At 25.9% G+C, this 16203-nt stretch overlaps 1 protein-coding gene across 2 annotated transcripts; it reads left to right on the top strand.

Moving 5' to 3' along the window:
* The first annotated feature begins 821 nt into the window (after window positions 1–821).
* Window positions 822–16071, top strand: LOC135928002 (protein Hook homolog 3-like). 2 transcript variants are annotated; one of them, XM_065464306.1, is made up of 22 exons: window positions 822–863; window positions 2905–2990; window positions 3043–3109; window positions 3950–4000; window positions 4080–4131; window positions 5532–5612; window positions 5768–5835; window positions 5889–5954; window positions 6625–6708; window positions 6854–7091; window positions 7494–7558; window positions 7632–7715; window positions 10398–10440; window positions 10976–11058; window positions 11588–11752; window positions 11859–11919; window positions 12006–12069; window positions 12125–12159; window positions 12473–12585; window positions 12824–12907; window positions 15312–15371; window positions 15831–16071. In XM_065464306.1, the coding sequence occupies exons 1-22, from the start codon at window positions 825–827 to the stop codon at window positions 15945–15947; spliced, it is 1806 nt and encodes a 601-aa protein (XP_065320378.1). In that variant the 5' UTR covers window positions 822–824; the 3' UTR covers window positions 15948–16071. The 2 variants fall into 2 exon arrangements, with proteins under 2 accessions (XP_065320378.1, XP_065320379.1); XM_065464307.1 differs by lacking the exon at window positions 3950–4000.
* Window positions 16072–16203: the final 132 nt, after the last annotated feature.

Here is a 16203-nt window from a genome sequence, read left to right as displayed (position 1 = left end):
TTTTTTTGAAATTTATATACATGTTTGTTTTTAAAAAAAAATTTATGTTCGAAGTACATAATAATCATACCTAACTCATTAGCACAAACTATCTAAATTATAAAACTGTATAAAATGAATGATATAATGATCTTAAATCACGTCATATCTGGCGTCCATAACTTTTAACATAGATTATATCATCATTATGATTATCCCATAAATTATAACCTCCTCCATTTGACTTTCCTAAGATTATAACATCATATGATGATTATTCCCTAGATTATAAATATAAACATGTTTATATCATTTATTGTCAATATCACCAAGTGAATATATAGGAAAACATTTCCGAAAGAGTATGCCATAAATCAGTAGCCAAATGGACGATTCAATAAATATCATAAACGGTTCCAAATTATATCAAAGACCGATACAATTTAAATAAATGACTTGATAAATTATAAACTGGGTCAATACTACAGATACGATAATGGAATGAATCCGAGAATCGTAAATTTCAACTTCATAGGGACCATGAAGAAATGAACACTGGGCGTATAAAGGGTGGACATGTTACAGCTGGCAAGCATTTAAATTAAATTAAATAAATTATAAAAAATATTATAGAAATCAATCAATTTGAATATTATTTATATGTACTTCCCCCTACCCCTCTCCATCCAATATTTGGGCTTGAAAGTAAATGTTTATTTAAAAGATACTAGGTGTACGTTTATATAGTACCGGCCTTTTATCTAATCAATATTTTTTAAAAATATATATGGCTATTTATATCTATCAAGAAACCTAGAAATTTCATTCACTCATTCTATAAACATATGGGGAAAAAGGATTACAATTCAACTTTGTTGAAATGGGTATATTTTTTTATGAAAATTTGAGCAATTTCACCTTGTATCATGTATCTTTTTGAATTTTTCATGATACTTGTATATATTATGTATAACCCCTGTCCCTAAGGAAGATACAGTTATTTTTAAACTATCTAATCTATAGATGTTTAAATATAAAGATACAATTAAACCTGAATGGTGACATAACCACTTCCTTATCTTGATCGCCTTAAGCTAATGAGGATCTCTGCAATTTATATTAAAATATTTTCTATTATGGACAAACTATTTTCTGTATTGACCATTTAGAAAATTTACTGCTAATAGAAAATATACCTTTAAAATTTTAAACTTTCATTTTATATATTTTAACATTTATTATTAGCCTAAAATAAAAATTCATGCTGCCTTTTGTGACATCATACATAATAAGGCATGATTAAAATAAGAATCCCCTTATAAAGAAGCACATATTATATAAAAATATTCAATTTCTGTCTAGCTCTATAATTAGAAAATGTTTTTTTTAAATAAAAACTTATAAAATAGTTTAAAAAAATCATATTTTTTTTCATGATTGAAATACGAATCCTTTCAAATTATGGGTTATTGTAAAATCACTAAAATAGATAAATGTTTCCAAAAATTTTAAAATTAACTTTTAAATGATATTAAAAAAAACACTATTTTCTTGACTATAAGAATTCCCTTTAAAAGAATCAAATTTATAAAAATAAATATAGAATCATGTATAACTTTTCAAGATTATAAAATTTTAATATTAATATTTTTTTAAAAAAATTTAAAATATAGAAAAAATTTTATATCACTAAACTAGGAATCCCTTATTAAAGAGGCTCAAATTAAAAAAAAATATATATAGAATTATATATAACTTCCTGCTAAACTCAATTATTTATATTGGAATATGTCAGATACAAGGGGTTTCAAAGCAGCCAATATTATATTTAAATTTAATTTATTTTAGCTAAACACCATAATTGAATTATATTAAATTACCCTATTACCCCATTATCAATATTTTTAAAAGATAGAATAAGAGAGATGTATCATCTTCCAGTAGTTGCTTTTATTAATAACCTGTTCATGGCCAATTTACTTGATTCTTTTTTTAAAAAATTAATTTTTTTATGTTGTCTTGTTTAAATTTAAAATTGATGAACTTAAAATACCAAAAAATAAGAGAGCATATATTTTTTATAAATTGGAGATTTATGATATTTATATTTTGTTGGCATATTTATTTTATTTTTATTTAATTAAATATTTTTCCTGCTGGTTATAAAAATTAGATCTGGTTTAGTACTGGCCTAATATTTTTTTTGATATCTCTATCAAATAATGATAAATATGGAATGGATTATCCTTAAATAATTGTTGATTTTATATATGTATTAATTTAACTCTATTATATGATTGATTTTTTTTATAAATCTGAGAGAGTCAAATTAAAAATCAAAAAATTTGTTGATTTGTCTTGCAAAATCCTCTAAATAAAATGTGACCTTTTTATAGATATTATTTGCTTCAATTTTTAAAAAAGTTGTCGTATTATAGGTAAAGAGTTTAAAAAATATATCCCAATTTATTAATATTTACCATAAATATTATTTTTGATTTTGCAAATTAATTTGTTTTTATGAATATCATTTTTAGCAAAAAAAATCTCCCTACATCCCCTATCCTGCCATCCTGCTTACTTCTTCACAAAAATGAATTCATTATGATTTAAAAACAAATAAAATTTTTAAAATCATGACGAAATTTTTGGGAAAATAAGTTTTTCTTAAAAAAAGTGTGAATCCTAAATTATTATTTTTATAAAATGTAATCAGGCCAAAAGCCTTCAAAGATAGTGGTCAAAAATTATCCCATTAAATCTATGGCTAAAAATTCCACCCAAAATCCCCCCCTCTACCAAAATCATATACTACTAATGATTTTAATTTGATAGTAACCATTTACGTCTTTTTTTAAAAAAAACTTTAATGGATTATAATACATTTTAGTAATTTTTTTTATTTTTTAAAAATGTATTTATAAGGCGCAATCACTTTTACTTAATGACTCTGCTCAAAATCTCAAAACCCTTGCAGATGGAAACGCATTATATCAAATTCTGAAGCAGATGTATTATGAATAAATGCTATGATAATTTTTTTGAAAATATTTTATTATTAAGTGACCCAATCTACTTCACGCAACATCTTATAACACCCGAATTATGTTCCAATCACACGGATTATAAAGTTTAAAAAATATTTAATCTTTCTTACTTTTCCTTTATTAACGCCATGCGAAGCTGGTTTAAATTTTGAATAGATATATTTTATAATTTTTGCAAGAAACAAGGTGCCAATATTCTTATTTGTTTTTAGAATGATCAAAAAACTCGATTATGTTCAATTAGTGTTGTTAAACGGCTCAATTTTTAAAAACCCCTTCAGTATTTTAGCCAAGAATATTATGATTATGCTCAAAGATAAAAATGTTTGGACATCTATTACAACATCTTTAGGCTTGTGTCTTATATTTTGGCCAAAATAAAAAATCTAGCCGGTTAAAACTATTGAAAAAAAAATTAATTTCTATTATTTAAATAAATTCTGAGCCGGTCAGACAAGTAATTGGAAATCGGGCTGGGGCGGACTAATGTTTTAAAAAAAATAGGCCTGATGGTGTTCCTTAGTCAACTTTATATTCACGCAAAATTATAATGAAAAAAAAAAATTGTCCAATTTGGTAAAGAAGCTCCATGACCACATATAAAGGATGTCCAGAAAGTAGGTGTTGGAAAAAATTCCAAATTCAATTTGTTTTTGAATATTATTGTTTCCGATTATGAATAATTGGTTCAAATGAATTTTTAGTCTTATTGATTTTACTTAATGTCTCATTTTGAGGATTAAAAAAGATAATTTGTTTTCTCTTCCGAATCTACGAATCTAGGAAAATTGTGAATTAAATTTTTTATAAAAATTCATAATGAAAATAATTACACACCCTATTGATTAATTAATTAAATCTTTAATCATGTTTGTTTTTTTGACCGAAATTTATAATTATATTAACTTATAAATATTATTCAGATCACAAATTTAAACATAGTCTTAAAAGAAATGATATTCTATTACAATCAGGTATATATAATCTCCTTATTCATTTTTTTTAATTTTATGATTAAAAATATGAAAAAAAATAAATTTATTTTTAAAAAAGATTTTGAATATTCGTTTAAATCAAAGATGCATACCGGACATAAATGCTTACGGTAAAAAATTTTTTTATGTTAGCTTGAATTTGTTTTTCAGGTGATATGTTATTTTATCAACTTTAAATCACTTTTTTAAATATGATATGAAATATTTAATTTGTATTAATAAATTTATAAAATTTAATAAAATTTAATTTATTAATACCTCATTTATGATGGCTAATTACATTTTTTTAAGTTTTAAAATCTGATTTTACCGGAAATATATTCCAACATGTTTAGAATACCTATCCTATGAATTGTAGGAAATTTTTCCTTATAACTTGAGTCATTTTAAATTTATATTATAGATAAATGAATACAAATTATATTCGTAGCAAAATTGTCTAAATTTCATAGGATAGGTCCGGTAAAATCAGATTTTAAAAAAATGTTTCAAAAAATGATATAAAATTGAAAAAATTACACATTGCCGGAAAAAACACAGTAACGATAACACATATATATTTTAAATTTATTATTCTAACTTTTAAGTTCTATTTTAAATAAGAAAGGAATTTTTCAATTTAAAATTCTATACTTAGAGCGATTTTAAAATTTTGAAAAATCTAATTTTATCGGAAATGTATTCCAACATGTATGGAGTAAACTACCCTGTGAGTTTCACGCAATTTCGCCGTGATATGTTGAAATACTCTTAATTTTTTTAATTCCTATAAAATTTAAAAATATAATGCTTGTTGTGAATATTTTCTAAAATACATAGGGTACCATATACTCTACATATGTAAGAAAATTTTCCGGTAAAAATCATATATTTCAAATTTAATAATAACTCGTTATCATTTTAAGCTTACAAACTTCCCCTTCCCTCTCCCTTCTTTCCCAAAAATGTATACGTCATATCATTATAAAGAAAAATTCGAAAGAAAAATTAAAATAAGGAGGACAATTCAAAATTTTTAGAAAAAGGGCATTTTTATAAAAAAAAAAGATTAAAACCCAAGATTATTTTTATAAAAATATAATATAGCCAAAGGTCTACAATAATTGTACCTAAAAGCCTCCAATAAAATTTATGGCGAAAAAATTCGCATAGGAAAATCATTGACACGTTTATGCCACTAGATAAAATTTGAATTAAATAATAAAGTTCCCTATAAACCTAAATTGGTTTCCACGAGAAAAATTATTAAATATTTAAGTTGATGAATTAAACGTTTTTATTTTAAATTTTCAAATATAATAAGTATAATTGCATCTTTAGTTTTTATAAACTATCAAATTTTTTTTGTTTAGTATATTTTATTGATTTATTTTAACTAGTAAATGTCTTTTATATTAGATGGGTTCGGTTCAAGGATAAATTAAAAACGAGCTTAACCGGGTTCCCTGATATGAAATTATTTCATTAAGAAGGGTAAAAAAATCGTTAAATTTCATTTTTTTTTGTAAAGGTGAAAGCGAATTTGATGATATGGTAGGAAAGTTTTTGCAGCTAATTTTGGGTTGCGCCGTCAACTGCGAAAACAAGCAAGGTTTTTATTTTACATGAAGTAGAGAATAAAGAAAGAAAGAAAGATAAAGAAAAGAAGAAGATAAAAAAAGAAAATATTTATACTCTAATTTCGTTTTATTTGGTTTCTTTTTAAAAAAAAATAAAATAAAAATCTTCATTATTTTATTCACGCAGTGTACATCCAAAAAATTTTACAAATGGAAAAATCTTGCCAAGAAGTCATAATGGATGCAATTACTCAAGTATAACATTAATTATACGCTCAATTATTTTATTAATTATTTTTTTGTTAAAGTTGGATTTAAAAGAACAGCAACCTACTCCAATCTTATCTCCTATAGGTGATACTCAATCAACTCAAGTATTAATTTGTTTATTATTTTTACAAATATATAGTATATTATAACTATGCTTAATAAATAGCATATGAATATTACAATTGTTAATGTTAAGAGTACAGTAGGGTAATGACTGCGTATGCCAAAGAAAATCCGATGAGCATTGAGGCAAGAGTTAATTTATTATACTTTCCTCAAAGTTAAGCTATATTTTTTTCGAAAACAGTTAAAAATCGCCCAATTACTAACTATAGTTAACAGTAGCATTACTAAGGGAGCTCAGGAGCTCGAGCCCCATGAATCCTTTTAGAAAATACCTTAAAAAAGAGTTATTTTGAAAATATATCATAAAAAAATATCCGTTTTTTAAAGTTGAGCCCTGATATTTAGATTACTGATAGTTAAGAGATAAGCGTGCTCTAAATAAACATTTTGATGATTCGTATAACATCTAGAGAGGCTCTGATTCGAGGATGATTCTGTTTTAATAATTTAAAATTTGTAATTTAAATAAATATTTTGGTAAATAGAATTGAAAGTTGCTAGTCACGATTCATTATCTTTAGAATATAGTTATAAAACTATATATAGGGGCTATTTCGATATACATTATATAGTATAAATAATTACTGTTTATAGATCCTATCTTTAAAAAGGTGACAATTTTTTTAAATATATATTTTTATTTATAAGGTTAAACACTTAGAACAAGAAGTATTTCGGCTAAAGATCGACAAAGAAGAGAGCGAAGGTAGGTGTCAAGAAATGTTGGACAAGGTATATAAACTTAATGGCATTGCGTTTTTAACGATACTCTATTTTTTTACTTTTAAATTCTACACATCATTAATTCCTTTCTTAGTTAGCCCATATATTTAATTATTATAAAACTGTTTAATTATTTCTCTCGCACCAATTAAAGTTGACACTTATTAACGAAGAAAAATGCAATTTGCTGATCGAAAATCAAAATTTATACAGAAACGCCACGCAGGGTCCTAACTCTGCGTACAAAAGTTTGTCTAGACTTGGCGCGTCAATTGACAATTTGACGGTGCCCTCCAGTGACGAAGAAAATGAAATATACAAATCTCAAAAATACGATTCTATGGCGAAACAGATAAATTCCCTTAGGGAGGATGTTTACAGATTGGAGAATGGTTCTTATATATGATTATATATAGTTATCAGAGTTGTTAAAAAGCCCGATTTGGGTCGATTTTTAAAAACAGTCCGATTAAGATTTTAGCCAAAATAATATTATGTAAGCCTTGAGATTTGGCAAATAGTCCAACCCTTTATGTCAATCAACCCGAATAGAACTTTTTACCAACACTAATAGTTATCTGTTGTATAATATTTAATCGCTGTTTAATTTAATTATTACTATTACCAAGTTGTTGATTTAGGCGAGGCATACTTTGAAAATGTAAAAAATCTTAAATATATTATTCTTTGCAAAACGAACCCCTCTTCCTCCCACTGAAAGAAAGGACTGAAAGAAGAAAGAATTGATTTTATTTAAAAATTTATTTTGATATGTTTATTTTTTTTTAAAAAAGTTCGTGACGATTGTGAGATACAACTAAATTTGGTCAAGAAAGAAAACTTGGAGCTCATGAAAAAAGTAAAAAAAGGAGCATTTATTCGGCTATAGCGAAATAAATTTTAAATCATTTTATTTGAATTTTTTTTTAAAGAATGAGGATCTCTTAGTTTCGTCATCCCAAGCTCACAAATACAAAGATGAATTGGACGTTTTACGGCACCTGGCAGAAAAAATTGTAATTTTTTTTTATAAATATAATTTCAAAAGAATGTTATATAAGGGGAGATCGAGGCTAAAAAATAAGTGGGGTAAAACCGCAGTCGCTCATAACTTTTTCACCTTGTGAAAAAGAAGGTTTAAATTGAAAAGATTATGTAGTTATATTTTCCAATGCATGTCGTAAATATTTTTGATTAACCCCTCTTGAGTCTTAAAATTTTTGACAAAAAATAATGCCTTAATTTAATCAAAATTTATGCCAGGTTCTGAAATGTTAAGGTTTATACAAAAAAAGTAATCCCAAGCTTTTATATAATGAATGCAAAATATTCATAGGAGGAAACATAAGATTAGTATTTTTCGGGGGGTGGGTTGGTTTTTTGATTATGCTCCTACCCATGGGCTGACCCTGTAGCACTCTAAGGAGAGTATAAAAATGCATATTTTTTCTAAATTGAACCCTCTATGTCAGGGTGAAGAGTTATGAGCCATTGGCATTTAGTTCCTGTCTTCCCTACCTCGGCCTTTACCTCGAAATAACGATTTGCATAGCTATGATCGTAAATTTGTCCACTTTTTTGATTGTTTTTAATAGTTGTAAATTAAGATTATATCTTAAATATTGTTAAAATATTACTTGAATTTATCTGATATATTAAATAAATGCATAAATAGAATAATTACCAGCATAAAAAAATCCTATTAATAATGTCGTCCATTTTGACCATTATGGACGAAAATACAATTAAAGGAAGCCCTCCCGGAATAAGGAAGGTGCCAGCCATTATAAATCAACTAACCTCTGTCAAGGGTCTATCCCTAGATTTGAATAAATGTGAATTATATTCTTACTTCAATTCAAACTATACCCCTGTTAATTATTGGCAAAGCGAGTTTTATCTACATTGGTTCACGCCCTGAAAAATCGGTTATTTAATTTTGAGATGATGGAATCGTATAATTTAATCCTTTGAAAGTGGACCTATCAAGATTTTTATTTAAAAATATTCCCTTTGTGCTCAAAATTTTAAAAATATTTCACTCATCCCACATTTTAATGTACTCTGACATAATTTTGACCTAAAAATTAATCTAAAAAAAATACTCAAAATTTATCCTAAAAATATTTTTTTCTTCCATAGATGCAAGCCATTTATTCAGCGGTTTAGATTCACACTAACCTATATATCTTAGTATAATCGCCTTCCGTTATATATTTAAATTTGAGAAGCGGTCTTGAAGGAATACTCATTATCTTAAAACATTATTCCTCCGGCGAGCAATGAAAATTACACTTTCGAATTTAACTCAATTTTTGAATCCAACTTCAAACCATCTGGGTTATAAATGGCTAGAAACAATCTAGTTCTAATCTTAAACGAAGAATTTACTTTGACCTTGATTATGCTGTAATATTCTATCTTTTATCCTTATTCAAACTAGACCAGATAGGATGACCCTAATCTCAGGAAGAATTATGCCTACTAGGATAGTATTAATATACCAATATTTTAAAAACAATATTGAGACCAATATAAGGTTTGGTCACTAATCTAGCCCTATTTTTAAAAAATTGTCAACAAACTTTTAACTTTAAAAAAACATACAATAAATGTATGTTGAGAATTAACAAATACATTTAAAATTTGATCATCTTATGACATTAGTAACAGGTAAAGAAAAATTACTATATTTATTAAAAAGTTAACCAAAATATCGATTATTTTCCCAGCTTAAATAATATATTATGTAAAGTTACAATATAAATAAAACAAAGTTTTACAAATTATCCATTTGTATTTAAATCAAAATTTTTGTATCTACCTGAAAATTGTAACATGCCATTTATGGTTCGATTACCGCAAAAACATTACCAATATGACCGAGAATACATTAATGATCCATTTTCCGCAAAATCATAGTTTTATTCTCTTTTTAAACAATTTTATATAATACTTATTAATAAATATTATTGAAATCTAGCCATCTCATATAGGCTCACGCTGGCCTTGATGGCTCATTCCCTAAGAGTTTGATTTCATGAAAGGGAAATGTATATAATGTTTTCACGGTATTGCTCTTAATTTTTTTAGAGTAATAGTTTATTCTACTTTATTATTTTTGCGGTTATACAGTCTAGGGATTATATTTTAACCGGAATCGACTTTCTCAGTCAGTAATTCCTTCCGAGAAAATAACGAGATTAAAAATTTTTTTTAGAAGTTTGCAGATTTATTATACAATAACAATTGTTGGTTATATAATTGGTTTTAAAAAATCGCCATTATTTATACTTTCCAACTCTGTCTCTTAATGAATTTTTTTCCCTGTCCCCTAGATCTACCCTCCTGTCGGGTTTATCATTTTTTGCAGACCTCTAGTAGAGATAAATGGACTTTTTAGTACTGCCTGTTAAAGTTCCATATTAATTGTTCGACTAATCTAGCCCAACTTTTTGAAAGTCCTTTCCGAATAAGATGAAAAATAATGAAATTTTTGTATTTGCATATAGAAAAGTATTTTATAAAACATTGAAAGGATAATTTATTTTGCCTAGGCTCTGCCTGAGGGAACCCTAGGCCGGCAAGGTCTGGTGGAAGACTCCTTACAGGACTCTAATTTATATATATTATTTATAAACAAAAGAAATTTATTGCAATATTTAAAAAAAAAATTTTTGATTATTTTTTTAATGTAGCCGAAATACGAATCTACCATTGACACTTATAAAAAAAAGCTGGGTAACATTTATTTATTATTTTTTCAATATAAATGCTGTTTTTTAAAAAATATTAGCATATTTTTTTAAAAAAAGAATTCAAAAATAATAATAAAAAAGATTATATTTTAATATGTTTTATTTGAATTTTTTTCTTTAAAATAAATATTTTGTATACTATTCTACCGATGAATGCCGAAATCCGATAAGCAGTGAGACGCTAGTTAATTTATTTCTGCGCTTTTTAAAGTTGATCTATATTTTAAACAACATACTGTAGGTGGAGTGCTAGTTTTTGACTAAGAACTAGGTTGAGCCGGCTAAAAATAGAGAATTTACCCAATTTTGCCCAGTCAAAAATGGTTAAACTTTGGCTGATATAGTCCATGAATAGAAACATTTTAATAAGATTTTGGCAGGGAGGGATGGACCCAAAGAGATTAAGATGACACTTTAGTTTTCAATTTTTAAACTATTTATTGCAAGATATTTCACTTATTAAATATTTCCATTATAAAAATTAATAATCGAATATTTATCGAATCACATTTTATAAGATGCCTTATCGTTTACCAATAGGGTCGATATACTGGAAGAAAAAAATGCTGAATTAAACAAAAATTTAGCGGAAAGGGATGACGTAATATTTATTTGATAAAATTCAACACTTTTAAATTTGCCAAATTCCTAAACGTTCTCTGTAAGTATCAAATCTTTTTTAAGGCACTGACTTTATCAGCTTTTATCATTTGGCAGCTCTAAACTTTCAAATTATAAAATATTTTAGGCTTTCTGAGAATGCTGCTCCTCCATAACGATGCTGTATTTAGGACTTCTATCAAATATTTACTATATATGTGTATATATAATATAATTAAATGATAATTACTGGATTTTTTAAAATTAAAATTATTTTTTGATAAAAATAATTTTATGTTATTTTGCAGAAACTAGTAGAACTAATACCTAGCCTTTAAAAATATATAATATTTTAGAGGAATATAATTAAATATTAAGTTTTCCCCAGGCAACAAGAAACAACATACCACGGCGAATAATAACACAATAATCCTAATATAATACTGCCATTCTTCCAATATATCAATAAATTAAATGATATTTCATGCTATAAAATTATATAACCCATTTAAAAAAAATAAATAAAAAAGGATAAAAGAAAATTGAGTACATTGAAAAATGAACTAGACTCCCTAAAATTTAAGCATAGGGAAATTCTAAATTTGCAGGAATTCGAAAAACAAAGATTGGAGAAAGTCATGGTCGAAAAAATAGATTTACAAGATAATTTTTCCAAAATCGAAACTCATACACAGGTTATTTAAATATAGCATATTTTAGAAAGAAAGAAAATAAATATATAATTTTCAATATTAAAATCCAAAATATTTGATTAATCTTATAAAAAAAAATTCGCCATAGAATCTCATGGCAGAAATTAAAAAGTTGAAAGACGAAAACGACTACTTAAATCTGTGCTTAGGTAAGATTTTCCTACATTCTTTTTGATTCTAATACTATATTTTTTTTAAAAATGTCTTCATTATATTGAATATTTATTTTGTCAAGGTAAGGACACTGTTTCAAATAGTTTATCAAATTCTACTGAGCCATCACCCATTGAAAGAATTGAGTACGTTTTATATCTTACCTTTTTATTATATAGCGCATTATTATTCCTTTCATAGACTATCTGATATCGTTACCAATGGTGCTAACAAAAGTAAAAAAAAGATTAATTAATATTCTATAAAAATATGCCGCTGCACCACAATTCCTTTATTTGACTTTTTCAGAAATTAATCATGTACCAACAGCTCATAATATTAAATAAACAATAGGCGTTTTTTAAAATTTATAAATAAGATGAGATTCTAATATTAATAGCAATTAAAATTCTTTTGCCTCGAACAAATTTTGAAATGTCCGATTATACGGTTTGCAGTGAGCCGGCGACATACCTTATTAAATTTTTTAAACCTTTTTTGATTGGATTTATATTCATTTTTTTTCTCTCTCTCTTATTTATATTCTAGCGCCTTTAAATGACAACTCTGTACTTGAATTTAAAAGGGAAATCTTAAAAGTAAAGGCCGAAAAAGATGAAATGGAAAAATTTTATAGTTCTCACCTAGAAAAGGCTAAAAAGGTTTAAAACTTGTATAAATATCCCTTATAATAAACCTTAATCCAGATATCTTACTTGTAAGAATCAAGATAATATTTAAGTGTAAATTAATTAATAAATCAACTTCGTTGTCATATTCTATTTTCATTAATGATGATCAGGAACTTCCCATACCTAATTTAGTATCATCTTCTCTAGTTTCAACAACCTTAAATCATAAAAACTATATTCAATTGTCATTATATTTAAAAAAAATAAGATAATCGATATATTAGAAGACAAAAAACAACCAAATGGAAGTTCGTCACAAGATGATAAAGATGCCATTATTAAAGAGTTGACGGTGAATTAAAAAAATAATTTTATACTTTTGAAGGATATGAATTAATAATTAAATATTTGCGAAATCAATAATACAAGAATTAGCGCTGTAAAGTAACGTCATTACTAACAACGTTACCTTTTTCGAGGAAAAGGAACGCCATTCGTTACTTGTTTCAAATGGTAAAGGTACCGCGTTTTTTTTGAGTAACAGTAACCCAAAACATTACTCGTTACTCTTAAAAAATATTAAAGATATATATTATATTTTATTATATGTTTTTAAAATTTTATAAATAATTAGTTTTTAATTCTGATCAACTACCAAAGTTCTTTATTTTATTTATTATATTTTTGGTGTTGAATTTTATACAGTCAATATTGATAATTTAATTAATATTGAATCAATCAAGGTATGTTAATTTATATTCCCTAATATTATAATTTATTTTATAAATAATATATCTAGTACTTATTTCTTCAGGTGAAAATGATTTCTGCCATGGCAACATTTATTACACAAATAAAGAAAATTAAGGGCACTACATCTTTTGTAAATGTAGATTCTGCTCTAATTCAAATATTTCAACCTCTATGTCCAGCAATGCAAATCTAAGGAAATATTTAAATATAGAAATATGAATTCACATTAAATTCTAATAAAAATAAGAAAAATTAATGAGGGTCTGAATGAAGATTTTTGTGAAGATGATGTAATAATTCGTTTTTAAAATAATGATCATTCTTTAAATATTTTAAATAAATTCCTCCAATTAAATTTTTTATTTATTAAATATAATACAAACTCCCATTTTCTGCGCAAGTTGAACGAATGTTAAGCACAATCGTTCTGATCAAAGTTTTGAAATCAATTGTTAAAAATAAATAAAAAAATAATTACAAAATGAACTAATTAATTTTTGTATAATTTATTTATCTATGGGAAAAAAAATAAATAAAAAGAGAGAAAATTAATATATATTTAGTATTTTTTAAGTAACGAGTAACGCGCTATTTTTTTTCGAATAGCGAGTAACGCGTTTTATTTATCACAAGGTAAGAGTAATGGTAATGCTTTACTTTTTAGAACCTGAAATCATCTATTTCCACCTAGCCAGGCGCAACATATAAATTATTTGTTCCTTCCCACACCACCCGAATTTATTTGGAAAGAAAAATATAATTAAATTTGCTTATTTTTTAATTTATTTTTTGTATTTTTATTATCTTTATATATATATATAAAGCTGTTTAAAAAGCTATAAAATTTAAAATAAATAAATATTATAATATAATTAATTAAAAATATCAACTGTTCCCAAAAGGAGCAATAATTATGTCTGAATATTTCTAGTTCAATTTTTTTTCTGATAAGGGGAGGAATTCCTTAGCCTAGTTGTGAGATGTCTTATTTTGAGGCCTAGGGTTTTTAAAATATGTTTTAGGCCATTTGTGGAGATGACTATTGGGTAAATATAATATTGTTGAGATCTTTGTATTTTTTATTGTTTCTTGTTTCGGCTTGGGTTAAGAAATTTATGTTGGTGTTAGAAGGAAAAGATGAGACACAAATATAATTTCATATTAAAGATCTAATGAATTGAAGTTATTCCGTCAGGTCTTATTCCATCTGCGGGGGGGGGGGGGGTAGTTGGTAGGCTCAAGATGGTTAGGTATGTGAGAGGCTGTTAAACATTTGTTGATGACATGATTTATGGAAGTGTTGTCTTGATGTTTACCTTGACTATTTAAACAATTCACACCATCTGCCTTTCGAATCTACTGGGGTATTACATTTGACACAAGTGTGAAGCTAGAGGATGTCACACCCTAAGCGTAAACCGATAGCAACTCTCAATTTTTCATCTGATAAGAGATTACCAAGTTTACCACTAGGTAGTGCTTCTGGCCATTTGTGGCCACTATCTTTTGATTGGAAAAGTTGTATACAGTTTAGCTGGATTGACAGATATGGTTGTTTGAAAGTTGTGTATAAATGGTATGAAATGGTTTTTGTAGGTGTTAATTTATGGGAAAGGAGTGTTTGGGAGTGAGTTGGCCTCCCATCTTTTGTTGTGTCAACAAATTCGATGAGGGATATAAAATCTGAGATCATTGAGTTGTTTGTATCTGGATTATAAAAAGAATGATAACCCTAGAAGGGTAAGTGGGAAGAAGTCTAAACCACCCGATTTGGCAGATAATTTGCCTTGTGACCAGTTGAATTCATAATTCAATATTTAAAATTTTTTTCAACGAATATTTTGAATTTGTCTTGAAAGCACAAAAAATTACGATTTTAAATTTTAAACAAAAATGACTATTCTATTTTGTAAAAATATATTATATGAAATATTTGATTTCGATCAGATAAAGAGAAAGAAAGAAATTGAATTTATTTCATTAAATTTATTTATTTATTTTAGGATGAGAACGATAAACTAAAAACTTCACAAGAAATCATAACGATGGCATGGAATAATTTGGTAATATACATAATAAAGACTAGGCAGATGTTTTTAGCATGTCTTATTATAAAAAAATTAATTTTTTATAATAATTTGCTTTTGTAAGTTATCAAATATTTTTTGAATATTTACTTAGACCTAAACAATTTTAAATGCTAGTTAGAAACGTTATCTCTTATCGATAAAAAGTCACAATGAAAAAATAATAATTTTAAGCTTATCGGATTATATATTATGTCACATGTATCTAACCTAGATAATATATGTGTTTTGGGCGACAAGCAAATAAGATCAATTATTTTTGATCTATCGAGTTTTATACAATATTGTTATGTGTCGACCAAAGTAACATATTGCACTCAACAAGGTGATATTATATGCACATATTTACATTTAAAGCTTTTATTTTTAAGTAGTTGATCTTTTTACTATATTGAGAAAAAGTTTTATAATTTTTAATATAAAATTAATAATTAGGCTATGCGTATGTACAAACAAAATATGAACGAAAATTTTTCCTCGTCTCTCTGGTCACACAATTCGTTTCTTAATCATCAAAGAGCCATTCTATCCTTGAAATATAAAAGGCCATGAACACTTAGATTGTCAATAATGAGCTTCATCATAAATTATTTGTAAATTTGTTTAAATTGCCCGGATTTAAATATAATTACTTCTGAGCATGCTCACTATTGTAAAACTGATTCCTACGTTTGTTTATGTTTTATCTTGTATTTATATTATATAGGTATTTATATTTAATATAATAATATTTAATAAATTTTTTCAAATTTTTGAGCTTTTAGAAGGTGAAATAAAATCTTTACTTTATAAAAAAATATGGTTATAA

This window comes from Gordionus sp. m RMFG-2023, chromosome 4, assembly GCF_954871325.1.
Source record: "Gordionus sp. m RMFG-2023 chromosome 4, tfGorSpeb1-WG-v2, whole genome shotgun sequence".
Taxonomy (NCBI): domain Eukaryota; kingdom Metazoa; phylum Nematomorpha; class Gordioida; order Chordodea; family Parachordodidae; genus Gordionus; species Gordionus sp. m RMFG-2023.
Note: the sequence above shows the minus strand (reverse complement) of the source record. Positions and strands in the feature narration are given on the sequence as shown.

Coding starts and splice junctions, on each gene's coding strand:
- LOC135928002 (XM_065464306.1), top strand. CDS start 825: ATGGGGAAAAAGGATTACAATTCAACTTTGTTGAAATGG. Junction 864..2,904: donor ATTCAACTTTGTTGAAATGG/GTATATTTTTTT, acceptor TGTATTTATAAG/GCGCAATCACTTTTACTTAA. Junction 4,132..5,531: donor ACCGGACATAAATGCTTACG/GTAAAAAATTTT, acceptor TTTTTTGTAAAG/GTGAAAGCGAATTTGATGAT.